Source organism: Bactrocera tryoni, chromosome 5, assembly GCF_016617805.1.
Source record: "Bactrocera tryoni isolate S06 chromosome 5, CSIRO_BtryS06_freeze2, whole genome shotgun sequence".
Taxonomy (NCBI): domain Eukaryota; kingdom Metazoa; phylum Arthropoda; class Insecta; order Diptera; family Tephritidae; genus Bactrocera; species Bactrocera tryoni.
Genome location: NC_052503.1, coordinates 34,379,495 through 34,398,683, shown reverse-complemented (window position 1 = coordinate 34,398,683; position 19,189 = coordinate 34,379,495). Strand labels below are relative to the sequence as shown.

The 19,189-nt window shown below is 37.6% G+C and overlaps 1 protein-coding gene across 1 annotated transcript in view; it reads left to right on the top strand.

Annotated features, from left to right (window-relative positions):
* The window catches only part of LOC120778817 (homeobox protein araucan), a 51,056-nt gene extending 32,068 nt beyond the window's left edge, over positions 1–18,988 (top strand). Inside the window, exons 3-7 of the mRNA XM_040110823.1 lie at positions 4,365–4,480; positions 16,409–16,761; positions 16,916–18,266; positions 18,352–18,444; positions 18,554–18,988. Of these exons, the coding sequence (XP_039966757.1) occupies positions 4,365–4,480; positions 16,409–16,761; positions 16,916–18,266; positions 18,352–18,385 (1,854 nt within the window). The 3' untranslated portion in view covers positions 18,386–18,444; positions 18,554–18,988. The remainder of the gene's footprint in view (positions 1–4,364; positions 4,481–16,408; positions 16,762–16,915; positions 18,267–18,351; positions 18,445–18,553) is intronic.
* The last annotated feature ends 201 nt before the right edge of the window (positions 18,989–19,189 follow it).

The window sequence follows — 19,189 nt, the reverse complement described above, 5'->3', positions numbered from 1 at the left end:
TAATTAGCAGCGCGTCAACGACAATGCCACAAAGAGTGGCGAAACGAGTTTTTGCTGCTGTTGTTGCTGATATCAATGCCTGCTCGGCATTGGTGCGCCTCTGCAGCAATTTGTTGTATTATAAATTTTAATTTCTAATTTATTTCTGAAAAACATACATACATATTTATAAATATTTAGTTTATGTTGTTGCTTCTGTCAACAACAAAATGGTTTTCTTAATTTATTGTATTTTAATACAAATCGTTGTTTTTTCGAACGAAATTTGATTCAACATGCGTTTTTGTCATTTCGTAAAAACTGTGGGAAAATAATTTCGCAAACATTTAACGATTACGTAATTATTTGTATTAGCGGCTGCTGCGGCGGCGAGCGGATTTTGTCCAGTTTTATACACACACAGACATTTATGAGCAACATTTTTGCTGGATAAACATGAATACTCGTGTATTCGTGCACTTGTCGTCTCAAACACACACACTTGCATGCCTTTACAGCCACACACACACACTTGGCTTTACAAACACACATACACGCACGCAGCGCGCTTTTAATGGCATATTAGCTATAAATGGCGTTAACGGCGTTGTCATTCGGTTTTTATGCGTCTCTGGTATGTGTTTTGTATTTGCTTGTATTTATTTGTTTGCTATCTCCATTACAAGTCACATCTCTATTACTCGTTTAAGCGCGCGACTTCTACATTTTACATCGTTGTAATTGATTAATTCGCCAACACCAAACGTACTTATTAAGCTAACAATCGATGTTTTAATACATTTGTTGCCATTTTCGTTATGAAATGTAATCACATGTGTACGTGTACATTTTTTCAATACTTTTATGTACATACCGCGTGGTACAATGTCAGTCTAGTATTGGCGAATTTGGCTTGTGAGAAAAATGTCAAGTTGGAAACGGTTCTAGAGGAATGTTGGCGATAAAGTGTTTTTGTACATTGCAACAATAAAGCTGATCAATAATTTTTTCTAAGTACATAGTTTAATATCATTATCTCAAAATACTCTTTGCAGGTAATCCTTATTTACATAAACCTATACCAAGTGCAAATCAGCAACTAAGTGAATTCTAGTTATGGAAAAGTTAAGCTAAAAATCTCAAAAGTTTAAAGAAATTCCTAATATATTTGGGATTTGTGTATGCTAGACTATATCATGGCCTCATTTATGGCTTGTTAATATAATGGTTACTAGAAGAATTATGAGATAGACATTATTTTTCTTTTTTATTGGCGTAGACTCCGGTTACGCGGTTATAGCCGAGTTTGCAGCAGTGCGTCTGTCGTTCTTCCTTTTCGCTCTTTCGCGCCAATTGGAGATTCCAAGTGGTCCTTCTCCACATGGCCTTTCCAACTGAGGGGAGGTCTTCTCTTCGTGTGCTTCCCCCTTCAGGTACTGCGTCGAATACTTTCATAGCAGCATCGCATTGAAGCAGCTCTTAAGTGGATAGACTAGTTCAGAGTTCTAAAAAAGGTCTAACTTTGACAATTTATTTTGGGTGTAAGAAAATATTTTTTTAAATTTCTGGATTGTGAGTTCCAATAACGAGCAGCCATACAAACCTCAGTATTTTTCCAGTAGATTCTGATTGGAGATGTCATGAAGCCAACAAATCCTTGAGATTTTCGTAAACACGCGATCGCAAAAGACTGCATTTTCCGTATTAATATTTTTGTTACTGCTTCACGAAGGTGTTAAGGATACGAATTTAGGTGCTGACTAAGTAAGATGGACGAGTAGATTACTTGTGCGGTTGCCAATGTTTTCAGCAGAATATCCAGTGGTGGTAATTTTATTAGCAAAATTGCAGAATTTTGTTTACGCGATATCTCTTGGTCGTATACAGCAAATCGTACAGATTCGGTGTCATTTTTGCTTAAGATGAATTTAGTTTTATTCACGTTAATGTTTCGGTCACCCTCGTACTCGTCAAGCTTATTTAGATTTCTCTACAAGTGTGTTCTTGTGTTCTAGCAGGAGAGCAATATCTGCTGCGCAAGAGAGTTCTTCGAGATGTTTCATAAAGTTCTAAGGCACATCGTGTTTGTCTATTATCGCCTTGCTCAATACATCCTCCAAAATAATAAAAAAGACCTGCGGTGACATAAAACAGCTTAGTATTATGCCAGTTTTCGGATAAATTGAGTCTCATAGATGTTTGTTGTAAAAGACTTTGCAGTTAAGGTAGTAGTAAGTTTTTACTTCATTTGAAAGTACAATGTCTTAAGAATATACTGTGAAAAGAAGAAATTCGAAATATTTCGGGAGTTATAACGAGTTTCCTAGAGCGTCTCGGCGTCCTCTCTCTCGGAATTGTTGAATTTAAACGCGTTTTTCTCAAAACATTATTTTTTTGGTCGGCCCGGGTCCTAACTTTTTTCTACTGAACCGATTGCTTTCAAATTTTAACAGGCTGTTCTACACACTTATTGTTCTCGTCGGTACTAGCGAGAATTTTTTTCACCCCTAACCTTTTTTTTACAACCCTTTTTTGCCAAAATAAAACGACTTTTTTTTCAACGTCCGCCATTTTGTTATTTACTCTTGAAATTTGACATCAGTAGTTCCGACCAGAATGACATGTCTATAGATTAAGAATAATCAAGAATATTTGATTTCAGATAACATCAAGAGCCAAAATCACCCGGGCCACCCACGTGCATTTTTTTTGAGGTTCCAACTTCGAGTGACAATAATAATAGTAATAAAGTATTAAATTTTTTTCAAATAAATTTGTTTTTGTATTTAGTAATATGTAAATAAAAACACTTTAAATATTCAAGATAATTCACTTTTATTTTCCAATAAAAAACCACCCGCCAAAGAAGTCATGAAAATAAGCATAAGTTAGCAGACTACTACCTTAAATATAGTTAGTTTTGAAGGAAAGGAAAGCTCATAGTTTCTTGGTATACCTTTTGAATATAGTGTAGCGGAATCCTGCTATGAAAACGTTCTATACTATCAAAAATGGTGCTGCAGTCCACAAAACAGTTGTGGATATTCGTTTGCCACTCTTTTATTTGCTCCAGTATAATGCAGAGCAGTGGCGTAGCTATAACTTCGGGCGCCCGGGGCCAAGGATGTTTTGCCGCCCCCCTTCAGTTTCATTACGTGGTTCGAACAAAAGTGAATTTTTACAAAATATCTTCGATATTAAGTACATAAAATTTAGGAACTAGAAGCCACGCAAATTCTGAAGTTCCAAAATTCTTACAATACGGTTTTTGAGGAAATTGATAGCAAATTTACAAGACATCTTATTAAAAACCATAGAAAAAACCCATTTTCGCCATATATCTTGCACACTTTTGCCACAATTTGCAGGAATTTTTGCCCGAATTGGACTTTTTTAATAACATTTTTCGGATAAATTAAGTCTCATAGATTTTTGTTGTATAAGACTTTGCAGTTAAAAGCAATATAGTTAGTTTTGATGAAAAGGAAAGGCCATAATTTCCTGGTATATCTTTTGAATATACTTGTAGTATAGCGAAATCCTGCTATGAGAGTTCTGGATATTCGTTTGCCACTCGTTTATTTGTTCTAGTATATAGCCGAGTGTGACAATAAGACCGGAATATGATCTGTTTGTGGGAAACCCTGCTTGTCGCTTCCTTAAAAACCTTCAAGATGGGCCTATCTTCGGGTTTGAAGAAGTTTGGTGATAATTTGGACGAAGACTGGTCAGTGTGATTCCCCTGTAGCTTTTATATACAGATAAATTGCCTTTTTTGTGAATCAAATCAAAAGCATCAAATATCGCTTGTTTCAGAAGTTTAAAACAGCTAGCATTAATTTTACTAGCTTAACTAGACTTTCACTTGTGTATTCTTCAGCTAATTTTTTTTATGCTAAGAAACGCTTTTCCAGCAGAAACTTGTCTAGCTAATGATAGTTGGCCAATTAGAAACAAACCTATTTTCCTCCATACACTTATCATCAAAGAAAATTCTACCGTGTCTATTATTTTTTTTTTTTTTAATTTTATAATATAATCTATAATCATGCATGGTTTTCCTTAACTCCTACATATTTATTTGATCTATATTGAGTTGGCGACTGAAAGAATATCACAACTCATGGGTTGATTAGATTTGGTTCGCTTCATGTGAATGAATATGATCACTTTATAATTTGCACAAAAAATAAACTTATTTGATTTAATATTCGTTTGTTTATTTTTAAATTATGAACAAATCAAATCTCTACAGACTTTCTTGTTTGCTTAGGTATATTTATAGTATATACATACATACTTACATACATACATACATTATACAAAACTCTCAAAAAGTTCAAAAATAGCTTTATATTTTTAAATTTGTAATAATTTATTTTCAGAGCAATCCATATGCACTGAAAGATTCAGCAACTGGCACAGAAATGACTGCTTGGACATCGGCTGGGCTGCAGCCAACCACCGGATATTACTCATACGACCCGATGTCCGCTTATGGGTGAGTACAGAAAAGCAAACAAATATAATTTTTTCGCATAAAAGCAATTGTATTTGGGTTTTAATGGGTGTTAGGATAAAAATATAAAAAAAAAATATTGAAAATAAAATGTTTTGAAAGTGTTTTTTAGTATATTTGCTTGAAAAAAAATATTTTCGAAATATTTTTTGAGTATTTTTAGTATTATTTTTTGCAAATTTGTTGACAATATACATATATTGAAAATTTGTAATAAACAATAATTATTATTACAAATTAAAACCACCAAATCACAACCCTACAACTTCAATCATCCATCAGCGTATTATTTAATTCAAATTGTGTGGCAATAAAACTTTAAACTCATCACTTACCGCGTAACACGAATAAATCACCGGCAATCGCGCGCAATGAATGCGAAAATTATAATAAATTGAGCACAATTAACTGCAAATTACTAACAAAAATAAATGAATGGCAAAGTCTGACACTTCGACGGTCATTAGTGAGCGGCAGCAGCCAGCAGGCGCACACTCATTAAATACAAAACACAAAAAAAATAATAAAACAATTGAAATGTGACAAAGTTTTGGAGCGGTGGCACACAAACAACTAACAAGCGGCCCTAACGGCCCATAATTAATTGCAAAAGATTTGCGTAGCACTTAAAATTGATTTGAATTTAATTGTTGAGTGCAGCGCGGCGGCGCAATTCAACATTGCTGGGTCACCGTAGATGGATGACATAAAAAGCGCACAATCACATATGCAAATATATACATTCATACAAATATACACATTTATACAAATTTACATATTTATACAAATATACAGATTTGTATTTGTATGGGGATACACGAGGAACTTTCAATTGTTTTGCTGTGTGCGGCGCAAAATTATTTATTTATGATTGCGGCGGAAATAATCGCATTTAATTGCATACAAAAGCCTGTGCGCTACAACAATAACAACAACAACAACTAAATAAACATTTACATATGTATAAACAAATAAACAAAATGCAGGCAAGTTGGCCAAGCCCAGTTGGCATGATGGGCGAGCGAAATGTGAATGTGATGGCGAAGTCTGCGCGCGGAGTGTGCGAGTGTGGAGCAAGCGAAGCGCTGCACTTTGGTTGCGTGTGTGTCAGAGGAAAAGGTTCCGATTCACTGGGCTTGCGTGCAAAAGCGGAAATCCAACTGACATACATAACCATATCTGTGAGTGTATGTGTGTACTTGTAGCTGTATGTGTGTTGGTGCGTGCTTGTGCGCCATATTTTCCTCCATATTTTGTGACAAACCGCACTGCAATAAAATTACAACAATAGACCATTAAATCAGCAATTAAACGCTTTGAAAAAGTGCAGATAAAATATAGAGCTCTAATTTGCGACAGTGTTTCACATGGAATCAGAAAGTAAGACATTGTTATTTTACTGAAAGGTTAGAAAGAAAGAACAAAAGGTGAAAGATGAAATAATTTAAATTTTGCATTTCCACAATTATTTTCTGCACATAACGGGTAATCCAAGTAGAGGTACTTTTTCCAAAAGCCTTTTGTTGACATTTTATCACCCGAGACGTAGCTGCCGTCGACATTAAGCATGAAATGTCAAAAAATGTTCTTCCGAATGATAATAAACATTCTCCATTATGTTTGAAGGTTCTGTGTTTTTTTCTTTAAAAAAGTAGGAATCGTTGAAATGTATCACCCTTTTTATCGAATGTATACATATTTGAGAATATTCTCGAAAAATTCAAAGCATTTTTTACTGTACTTGTTACTGTAATCGGCTCCCAAAACTGAAGGGTTTTTCTTGTCGCCGATCGACCTGAAATTTTCCTTTGGTCTTCTTAGATATATTTGTCAGATAAACATGGATTAAATAGAATACCTTTCCAAAAGAAAAAGTAAAATAAAAATTTTCCTGACTTCTTCAAGTGAATATAACTCTTTAAAAAAGTTAGAAGGCCGTAAAAGCGAATTTTCTAGATTTTTTTCTGAGAAAACTATTAAATTTTTTGATCCAAAAGGTTGTACACATTTTTCGGTATCTCTTAACTGTATTTTAAGGTTTAGTATTAGTAAAAATATTTATTTCAAAGTAACTACAGTTGAACTCCGGGAGCTTTTTTCAAAAAAACGTTTTGCGGTGACCACTATATCTCTGAACTGGATCCTCTAAAATTAAAAGACCAAACAGATTTCGTTAAAACAATGTCAGATCTTGTAATTAATCGAAGGAATAAGCAAAATACAATTTTTTGCCCAAATGTCGGTTTCTCAAAAAAAAAAAAAAATCGATTTTTGAACAAAATTTCGGCATTAAATTATTTATTTAAAAAATTTTATCGGTGAGAAAGGATCTTCGTGTAATTAATTATAATATCTAAGAAGCTCGTGTTAAAATTTGAGACTAATCAATTTAACAGTTTTCGAGTAACGTTGTTAGAAAAACGCGTTTAAAGTTTGACCTTGTACTTCCAAGTGCTCTAAAACGCCTTTTCAAATTTGCATGTAGCTTTGAAAATATTTACCGAAACGATATGAAATTTTTCTGTGCGCGTTCTGAAATACATGTACATTAAGAAAATAAAATAAGAGAAGTCGATTTTTAGAAGATTCTAACTGTATATAAACCCTTAGGGAATAAAATTTTACAGCATTTCGAAACGGTTACAACGCAAATATCTCAAAACAACAACAACAAACAAAATTTATTTTAATTGCCATTAGAGAAATTCTATTTGCATTGTAGCTTTGCTTCGTCACTCGCTTCAAAATTATACACAGGATTACTGTAAAGATCAATTATTGAACATCAGAGTGCCCAGTTTTCTTCTTCTATTTATTTTGTTGTTATTGTTATTCTATTTTGCTTTGCATATTTCGGTTAGTTTCTTTAATTAACGAAATAATTGAAATTTCAAGCACTTGTGGAACAGGTCACATCTCAGAGATGAACGCTAAAAACTGTGCTTAACTCAAACAAAGAGGGTAATAAACTCAGCCAGGTTTTTAGTAACGCTGAGTATTGATCATCTTTATTTTATATGAAGTAAGCTAATAAAGTTTTAACTTTACTTTAACTTTATTGAAGTATAAAATTTTTCAAAGTGTTATAGTCTTTGTACAAGTAGCCTTGGAATCAGAAAATGAAACTTAAAACTTCTAACGGGCCTATTACGTATAAGCAGAGCATTCAGAATTTAAAAGCAAGTAATTAAAAATTCTGAAAGTAATATATCACTGAAGAAATTTTATTTATAAACTCATATTTAAAGGTCGCGTAAGAAAAAAGGGAACACAAATTGCCAAAAACTGAATTCGCAATTATATTTTTCGATTCCTGAAAGTTATCACCTTATTGCGGGACTGATACATAATGAGCTTGAGATGCCGTCCCACAGTTCCCTTATAACGAACTGCTGATGAGTGCTCTCAGAGAGCAGGAGTGCAAACTGAGTAGAAAATCGTGCGGCTGTCTGCTGTGAATGCAGCTTCTCGACGTCGAACCTTCCTTGTGTTTGTTGACGTGCGTTTTTTGCTGTAACAAGATAGTGGTTTGAGTCAATGTAGAGACCTCGGAGCGTACGCACGTCTAAAACACTGGGACATGTCTTTCATCTATCACAACATGATCGATCTAGTTGGTTGTGTTTCAATGCGGAGATAGCCAGGTAGCTTGGTGAATTTTTTATGCTGGAGTCTTGTACCACAGATAACCATATTTCGGGCCCCGGCGAAGTCGATCAGCCTCAACCCATTTGGGGATGTTTCCGCGTGGAGGCTGAATTTACCGACTGTTGTGCCAAAGATACCGTCTTTGCCCACCCTGGCGTTAAAGTTGCCAAGCACAATGTTGATATCGTGGCCGGGGCAGCTCTCATTGGTGCGCTCCAAGCGCTCATAGAAGGCAGCTTTGGTTTGGTCTTTCTTAGCTCTGGTGCGGATTGTGGCTTGACGTTCATCCACCGAGTTGAATGACAGTACTCGGTGACGGAGTTTATCTCTTTATATGGCCACTGTGGTAAATGCCACAAGGACATACTCGTCCCAGTCCTTATCCCGTCCATCTCATTTCTTGGATGGAGGTGATGTCAGTCTTTGCTCTAACGAGGACATCAACCAGTTGGGCAGCGGCACCTTCCCAATTGAGGGATCGCAGGCGTCGTAATCAAAAAAGGATTCTCTCATCCGAAGCAGTTATCTTCTTCTCATTGGTAGTGCTTCTCGCTTTAGCTCGCCTTCAAACGGATGTTTTTTGGATACTTGGTATAAGACCGGAAGTCGTAAGCTACTTGAGCCAGTTGTGAAATAATCGCTTCTGACCGCTCCCAAGTGAATGGCGCTCAGAGAACTTTCTTCACTTGCATGAACTTCTCTACATGACTCTATTCTCTAGGAATGAGGCGATCAATCGGCCGAATATCGTTTCAAAGATGAGCCGAAGTCGAATAAACTGCGTCGAAGCAGTTCAAAAATCAAGGGACTAGTTCGAGTATATACATTAGGGCAGACTAACCCAACTGGCTATATCAATTCAGCTCGTCCTACGAGTATTCTTTATATGGTCTCCGACATTTCCTTCTGGCTGCTACATTTAAGACTTTGGAATTTATTAATTTTCTTAGTATTTTCTGAAATATATTTATTTCTTACCAATAAAGACCATTCTAATCACACTCATTCAAAATAAAACACTGTACATTCACAATGCGATAGCGAACACGCGACTTCGGCGATGTTTATTTTGGCCTGACGACCGCTATGACAGCTAAAACTCGTTGACAAAATGGCAAAAGTGGGTTGTAGCCAGGCAGGCACACAGGCAGCCATTATCAGCGGCGTGGCGAGCCAATGTGCACCGCTTTGCGGGTTTCGCGTGTGCAACTTTATTTGCGCAAAAATATTTTCGTATGCGTTGTAAATTATTGGGCGCAGATAATAATTGTTTGTAGTCGTCGAGAAAGCAAAGTGCATTAGCAATAAAAACAAACGCTAATAATTATTGCGCCTCCCAACCGGCTCCGACACCGACACCGACACCGCTGCTCAGCGGAGGCAATTTCGTTGCAAGCGCAACATTTTTAAACGCATCAAAAAAGCGCAAAATAATAGCTTCGATTGATAATTAGAGCGCATGCCTGGGCGCGTTGTGGCTGCGTGACGCGGTGGACATTTTTAGGTGGCGTGCGCGCCGAAGGCTGGCCAATTGGCTGCTTTAGCACGGCTTACCGCCTTGTAGTTGCTTTAATTGCAGCGCTTGTTGTCATTATTAGTTAGAGATGTTTTTCGGTTGTTGTTTTTGTTGCTGCTGATGTTGTTATCGTGGCTTTACTACATTTTTAACGGCACTTTTTTATGCGGTTGCGTTTTTGCGCTTTTTTGTGCGCACACAGTTCTTGTTTTCTGCACAATTATTGTTTTTGTTGGCGCTGTTGTGTGAACAAGAATTTGATTTGTTTACAAGATTACAAGTTTTGTTCGATATTTGTATTTTTACTGTTACCCGCTGGTGGCAACATAGTTGCAAGCTTTTCTATATACTTACATACATACATACATATATTTGTTGCTGTTGTTTTTAAACTCGTCTAGCGCGCTGATTTTCTATTTGCTATAATTAAAAGCCAAACAAATACAAGCCCAACAAACACAAAAACAAATCGTCGACAATATGTACATACATATGTAAGTATGTGTGTGTGTGGGAGCGCACGCATTCAACCTCACTCGGCCAATATAATGGAACCACACATTTTCGGCCAATTTTACACGCTTAAAGCGCATGTTTTGTGCGGCCATGGCGGTGAATGCAGAATTCATGTTTCAAAATTACCACACTTTGAGGTTCGTTCGTTATGTAAACGCTTGTGTTTAGCTGTGTGTGTTTGTCAGTTTGTCGTTTGTGGGCGGTGAATTCGTGGTAATGCGGACAAATGTTGGTAAAAGCCTAAGGCGTTGAGGCGCGTCAACACTACATTTGTTTATCAATTTTGTGAATTAACTGTACTTTCGTTGTAGCATTGTCACAATTACGACACACAAGCATTTAGTTTTGTTCATATTTAGACAAAACGTGGATGAAGTGTGTTAGTTTTGACAATAGGCGTACATAATTGCACGAAAGGTATATTTTATATATTGGTTTGGGCAATAATATTGGAAGTATTTGACAAAAATTAACTTTAAGTATACGCTGTTAGTGTTGATTAGATCCCAAGAGCCATGAATGAATTTTTTTTAAGCCAAACAAATTTTAGATGGTGCCTCAAAACATATAGGTAGGTAAATTTAACACCACAGTAGGAGTTTTTAGTAACAAAAATTATGTTTGAAATATGAAATAAACATATTTATTAAATTTCTATGCACGAAAGAAGCTAAAAAAATTTAACTTGATTTTGACTCTGGTCAATTATAAAAATTTTCAAAGCCTTCTAGTCATCACAAAACTAGGCTTAATACTAACAATGGTCCTAAAACGTAGAATTCATAATTGCAACGAGTATATGCGGACTTAAAACTTATATTTATAATTAAATATAAAATTCCCTATACGTTATAAAGCTGAGTTAAAACATAGGAATCTTGATGCACATTTATTTCATAAGCTTATGTACCATTTAACCAAGCCTGAAACGAACTACGATTTCAGGGTATTTTAATCTTCTTTATTGGCGTAGATACCGCTTACGCGGTTATAGCCGAGTTTATAACAGCGCGCCAGTCAATCGTCCTTTTATATGTTTGGCGCAAATTAGAGATTTAAAGCGTAGCCAAATTCTTCTTACCTGATCCTTCCAACGGAGTAGAGGTCTTCCTCTTCCACTCCCTCCCTAGATGGGTACTGCGTCGAATACTTTCAGAGCTAGAGTATTTTCATCCGTTCGGACGACATGATCTAGCCAGCGTGGCCGCTGTCGCTTAATTCGCTATGCCAATGTCGACATATGTATATCTCGTACATTTCATCTCTATTTAGTCCTACAGCTCGAATTATTTTATTATCTCCATTAGTAGATTGAAGAAGTCGTACGAAATGGAGTGACCTTGTCTAAAATCTCGTTTGATATCGAACGGCTCGGAGAGGTCCTTCCCGATTCTGACGGCACTTTTGGTATCGTGGCATAAAGGCAGCTCCTTTTCATGCTGTCAAAAACAGCTTTAAGATTTAATGTCTTTTCCAAGATTTGGCGCATGAATTGGTGAATATATGGTCAGTTGCTGATTTTCCAGGCCTGAAACCACACTGATAAGGTCCAATCAGTTTGTTGACGGTGTGCTTTAATTTTTCACACAATATGCTCGATAGAACCTTATATGCCTTCGTCCGAGCATATTCTATAAAGAAGCTGATGCATGCTCCTTATCAGTTCTTCGTCGCCGTGTTTGAATAGCTCGGCCGGCAATCCGTCGGCCCCCGTCGCTTTGTTGTTCTTCAGACGGGTTATTGCTATTTGAACTTCTTTATGGTCGAGCAATAGAACATCCGCTCCATCGTCATTGATTTCACTGCCATTCAGGAGGGGTTGGATAAGTGTTCCCTCTATAATTTCAGTGTGCTCTGGGAATCAGTCTTTGGATCATCTCTGGGGGTTCCACAAGATTATGCTCCGGTCTTGAAACCTTCTGTTAGTCGCCGCATGTTTTCGTAGAATTTTTGAGCATTACCTCTATTAGCCAGCTTATCAAGCTCTTCGTATTAACACATTTCGGCCTCTATCTCTTCTTGTCTGCAAATGCGTATTGCTTCCCTATTCAACTCTCGGTATGTATTCCATCCCGCACGTGTTGTGGCCGATCGATTTAGTAATGAGACAGTGAATTAAGCCATACTTGAGATGTCGATAATATGGTATTTAATAGCTCACTGCTAAAGCTATGGTATAAACTGAATATTAGGCATTCCGAGTTTAATGCTTGCCAAAAATTGAAATTTTTATAAAAAATGTTTTATAGAATTTGACTTATATGTATTCCAACATTAAACATAATCCATTGAAAAAAATGTTACTTTGTAGTTCCTTACAAGGATACATGGATGGATCCATTCTGCTTCATATACCTTTGGATGTAAATATTCGCTTATGAAATGGTTGAAGGGCTTGGATACAAAATTCCTTATGAATTTAATGAGTCTTGTGGAATTTTCTATGTAACCACATTATTTAATTTCAAAAATCTCTGAAGATTTTTTTGACATAACCTTAAAGCAAATAATTCGGAATAAAAATTCATTTCAAAACCATTTTAAAATTGCATTGTTCAACGGAAACGCACAAAGCTGATAAGCAGAAGTAGCTTTGGAGAAATTGTACTTCAACATTAAATAGCGTAAAATAATGAAGTAACGGTAAAAATAAAATGCTGTAAATGTAATAAAAGTACTAAACCAAACCAAAAGCGAAGCGAGTACATAAGTTCATGGTAGTATGCAAGTAAAATCAGGAGCGGGAAATGTTGCTTTAACGAAATCAGCAAATAAACTAAACTAACTAAATGTAAAACTTTCACAGCTGTATGCATTTGACCAATATCCTGCCGTAAAAATATTCAACTCTAGGAAAAAAATGTAAAAATGTGAAAACCATTATTGCAAAATAGTAAAAAGAAAATACCAAGCGAAAAAATGCATAGAGACCGAGGCTTCATAAGTCGAGTGCAACAACAACCACACTAGCTGTAGCTAAAAGTGGCATTGAGTAGTACTCACCGAACGAGCCCTCAACGGGATTTACCAAGAGGCAGACAGTGCAAGCAAACGCCAACAGCAAATATAAAAATCAAAGCTTTTTTTACAACAATAAAAGCAAAGAAAAAACAACACGCCGTCTCATGAAAAAGAAAGTATGCGAGCGGTGGCGAAAAAATGGTGCATCCGCCGACGTAAATACATGGCACATGGCTCGCAGCAGCATTGGCTGCCGGCCAGTGGCTATGAAGCGGCTAACCGTTGGACGCAAAACAGTTGCACGAGCTGCGTCTGAAGTGGTACTTTCGAGTAGTTGGTTGTAAAATTCACCGCACAAGCTGTTGATTTTTGCGGCACCATAAAAATCCCACAAAAATAAAAAGAAAAAAACACAACGAAGATATAAAAATATATGCTTGCTAAGGCAGTGAAAGCCGCGCACGCTGAAAGATAGAAAAAATCACGTTAACCAACGTGCTATTGTGGCATGGTGGCACGTTGCATGCCGCGCATGCCACAACGCTGCACGTTACAAGGTGCCGCATGCATACGAAATATGCAACAATACGCGCTACCCTAGCAAAGTCTAGCTACACTTGGTACGCGCCGATAATCCATTGCGAAAAGCGGTGAATATGTGGCAGGCTGCAACAGTGCGGCGCTAAGTAAAGCACTGTGTGTAGTCTTGGTGTAGCTTCAACATGTTGAACTACACTCCACTTTCCTTGATTCTTTTTTAAGTTTTCTGGTGTTGCCACCACTTGACGCAGCGTTTGGTGCGTGCGCAGCGTGCTAAAGGACGCCTGAACGCGGTTGTAAGTGTGTGTTTTCTTGTAACACCCTCTCTCCATTATTGCTGCGTTTACTGCGCGCGGATTAAAGGATATGTTGGCGCTTTACTTCGCTGTTGGAACATCTACTTTCTACTCGTTTTCCTTGGTTTAAATCGTTTTCCCTTTACGTCGATAGTTGCGTTTTTTCCTTTTTTGGCCGAAGGATATTTTTTCGCACTTTGCAGACATAAGTTCGTAATTTCGCTGTGTAAGTGAAAAGCTTTTTTTCGCTCGCGATTTTACTGCAGCTTGGAAAATTAATTAGCCAAGCGTTGGTGCGAGACTTTAATTAGACAATGTGAAGAAAGGAAAATGTTTATTACCAACATTAAATATTATATTTTTGTGGCAAATGTGAATATTATTAATAATAATAAATGTAGTAACAATAAAGGGTTTTTAAAAATTTCCATAACTTTGTTTTGGCGGCTTGATATCGGCTGACAAAATTGCTTTTAAAAAATAGACTACACGATTTCATTCGTAGTTATTAACCACGAACAAAGTACTTTCCACTTGATGATTAGCCTCACTAATAAAAAATAATTCTCAGTGACCTTTGTTTTTAATTTTAAAAAAAATATGTCCTCTTGATCAATTGATTAGCTGGTCTTTAGGCTTCTAAGCTACGCAGTTATTGTTGTTGTAAATGTTAGTTAATATCTGAGTATATTTGTTTTTAGAATAAGCAGAAGGTAGAGCTATATGCAGTTAAGTCAGCAAGTTTCTAGAAAAAGCTTATATATACAGGTCTTTAAAAGTGAGAACCTAATCTGTATTCACAAAGTAGTTGAGAAAGATTTGACGGATCGCACATCTTCCCCATTTCGCTCAGGTATTCATGACTTTGTTCATGGAAAACCAAGAAGAGATGGTGAGAACTATATGACCATAGTTCATATTGTATTATCCCCAAATCCTTAAAGAGGCAAGCTACTCGAGGATTTTGTTACTATTTATCACTCTAGTACAGGCAGCAAACCTCTGAAGAGTGTGGAGTGTAGGGAAAGTAATACCGAGATTTATTGGAAAAATATAATTTCAATAATATATATACAAGTATATACTTGTATGAGTGTGACAAAAAAGTACCCATAAATTGCAAATAATTCGCAAAATATTTAGTTATTCATCAATATTTGCTTATGCCAACGATTTTTCCAGTTCTCGAAACACTTTTTATAAGCACTTTTGGGATGACCTTCAGCTCCTTTAGCTAATTTTGTTTTAACTCTTCGATCGACTGAAAACGGGTTTCACGAAGCGGTAATTTCAGTTTGGGAAACAAGAAAAAATCACACGGAGCCAAATCTGAAGAATACGGTGGTTGATCGATGTTATTCATTGCGTTTTTGCCTTTAAATTCGGTCACAGTTTTGTAAAATCCATGAAATTTTCAACAATTCCGATAGTTTTCGACGAATATTCTCACGTAAAAGCCTGAATTCGGCCAAATAAAACTCCTTACTGACCGTCTGTCCCTTCGAAAGAAATTCATGATGCACCAAACCACTAATATCGCTAAAAACAATTAGCATCACCTTGATTTTTGAACGGCTTTGGCGTGCTTTTTTGGTTTCGGTTTTTGCCTCCATTCCGATTGTTGACTTTTTTGCATGTCAAACTCGTAAACCAATGCCTCATCGGCAGTTGTAATGGTCTCCATGAATGTGGGATCGGAATTCGCACGATCAAGCATGTCCAAAGAGACCTATTTACGGTATTATTTTTGAAAAAAAAATCAGATTTAACGGAACGAGTCGAGCAAGAACGCGTTTCATACCAAAAATATCCACCAAAATCATTCAACGAACTCGCGAGAGATGTCGAGCTCTCTTGCTATGTCAATTTGTCGGTCTGTCACGATTTAGTCCCGCAATTTTCGAGATATCGCTCTGAAAATTTTTACAAGACCTCTTCTTTTCAAGAAACTGCTCATTTGTCGGAACCACCGATATCGGACCACTGTAGCTTATATCTACCATACGAACTGAGCAATTGGAATCAAGTGCTTGTATCGAAAACTGTGTCATTTTACACGATATCTCCAACAAATTTGGCTTGAGTTATTGCCTAAGGTAATGGTGCAATCTCAGAAGAAATTGTTCAGATCGGACCGCTATAGTATATACGTTAGGTTTGGTTAAAAGGTCGACCCAATAAGGATCTCACTTGGGTAGATCTACCGTTCCGTAGTGGTACTTAGAAACTCCAAAAAAACTGAATCATAAGACCCTTACAGATCAACCAAGTGCTTTGAGATTGCCACCAATTTGTTGAGACGGCTAACGATCCGAGTCAAGTACTTGTCAGCAATTTTATATACAAGTATCTTGTTTTATTATTTTTTGTGAAATCATCATTTTTTTATTTCAAATTTATTGAAGACCTATATGTATATTCATTTTATTTTAGTTATGGTCCCAGCTATGATTTGGCTGCACGTCGTAAAAATGCCACACGTGAGTCTACAGCCACACTCAAGGCTTGGCTCAATGAACACAAGAAGAATCCCTACCCAACCAAAGGGGAGAAGATTATGTTGGCCATCATTACAAAGATGACGCTGACACAGGTCTCCACATGGTTTGCGAACGCCCGACGACGTCTTAAGAAGGAAAATAAGATGACTTGGGAGCCAAAGAATCGCACAGACGACGATGATGAAGCGATGGTTTCTGATGAAGAGAAGGAGAAGGATGAATTGGAAAGTGAGAAGATATCACATGGCATGCATAGTGGCAGTATTGGCGGCGGACAGCGAAAAGGTAGGGAAAGACAAAGAATAACTAAGTAGACATTGTATTTATTATTAACACAGGTGCCTGCGAAGTTTCAGTAAACACTTAAAGTTGTTAGTTGATTGAACCATAAGCTTTCAGAAAGCTAATTTTTACTTTACCTTATTTCTAACTCCCCTAGAGCTTGAAAAAGACGACGATGAACTGCAGGATGATGAGTCCAAATCCTTAGGTTCACACACGAATGAACTTCGTAATCAAGGCATCGGTTTTGCGGCTGCCAGCGTTGGTAGTGCTTCGAGCGGTGTCTACCATGGTTCCGATGGCACATCAAACCATCCACACAGCTACCATCCCTACCATCACCAACACCCCGCTTACTATCAGCATCAGCAAGCACTACTGGCAGCTAGCGGCTATCCGACCGGTGGCATGCCCAGCAGCAATAATAACAATAACATAAACAAACATGATGGTAGTGATCCAAAAAACCAGCTGAGCCGGGACTGTGGCGTGCCGATTCCAGCAAGCAAGCCCAAAATCTGGAGTTTGGCCGACACAGTCGCCTGCAAGACACCACCGCCAGCACAAGCGGCAGCATATATGGGCCAGACGCAGCAGCAGCAGCAGCAGCAGCAGCATCAGCAGCAACAACAGCTTCAACATCCAATGCAGCAGGCACACATGAACAGCAGCGGTATGGGCAACCATATGGGATTGTCACAGCAGCCGCAGCAGCAGCAGCTGCCGCCGCCGCCGTCGCATCAACAACAGATGCAACAGCCATCAGCGCTGGGGGCACCACCACCGGCAACACATATGATGATGAGCAATTACGGCGCCGGCACAGCCTTCTCGCGGGCGCCGCCTACCACAGCTTACGGGGGTTTTCTAGGGGCTACAATGCAGCAGCTACATACTACGAACAATACCCCATACAACAACAGCAGCAGCAGCAACAACAACAACAACAACTCCAATCTGCCACACAACAGCAGCAACATTATCAACGGCAGCAGCAGCAACAACAACAACGGTACCAATATCATCCCTATCAGCACGCGTATCACGGCAAATACTACGGCCCAGTCGGCGGCAGCATCGGCAGCGTCGCATCCAGCGCCAACACACATGCGCCCGAACCACAACAACACCAGCGCACCACACCATCCGTACGGAGCGGCTCAGCGGGGGATGGGGTTTCCCGAAGCCCAACCCGATACTCCACCCCAAACTCCGCCGAATATGAAGCTGCAGAGCGTGGCAGCGAACCTTTTGCTTACCGCTTCGCAAATCCCTACGATCGCTACTTGTCGCAGTAATGGCAATGCCGGTGGCAATGGTGTAGGCATGATCGCGGGTTCAGCGTACGGTTCAGCTAATGGCATGCATGGTTATGCCATGAACTATTCGACGCGTTTCGATGAGTACTCGCCACGCGATGACAGCTCGAGCGGTTCGAGCAGTTGCAGCTCAACAGATTCACCACGTTCGCAGCCGCACGATTCGCCATACAAGGCGGCATATAAAAGGTGGGTGTTGGGGTTCAAAGTGAGCCAGAATTTTTTGCCATCTTGACTAAAGCTGTAAATATATATATTTGTTTTCTTTCGGCAGCCAACAACTCGCTGGCTTTGTATCGCCTGTTTAAGCGCCGTCAAATTCGGAAGACAAATCATAGCATGAATCTTGAGATTTGCTAACAGCAAGGTAAATGTTAACAGCTCATTATAAAAAGTTATAAAATATTCTAATAAATAAAAAAAAAAAAATCATTTTATAATTTTTGTTTTTCTTTTCTGTTTCTCTCTTCTTGCAGACTTTTCCTCCTCTACTAACATCTGGGACATTGTGCAAATATAATTCAACTGAAAAGTATATAAAAAATTCAGTAAAAATTATTTAAATTTACTCAGATCTATCTATTATTAAACTGTTATAATTTTGAGCATATGAAATTTATAAAAATAAATTACTAATCGAGTTACATTTAGTAAGTCATAAATGTAAAGCTAGTTAAGCTCCTAAATCATGCAAACATTTAACAGCAAATTGAAAAGTGAAAAATATAAACATTATCCTTGCATTAATAAATTTCGAAATAAATAAATATGTAAGCGTTAAGTAAAATTTTCGACTGTGATAAACTACTGACAACTTGTTAGTTTACTTTTTGAGTGTAATCTGTATTGTACTAGTACATACACCCACACACATTGTGCAAATATACATTACAAATACATACATACACACGTAACAATATTTAATAACAATTTAACTTAATTTAATATTTAATACATTATAATAAAATCCATTGGAAATAAAACTATGAAAATATAAGAAATGTTTTCTTTCATTTAGAATGCTTAGTAATGAAGCGGTGAGTATTGAATCACAAACAATAAACAAGAATTCTGTCACTGCAAAGAATACAGCAGATATCACTGTTATTTTC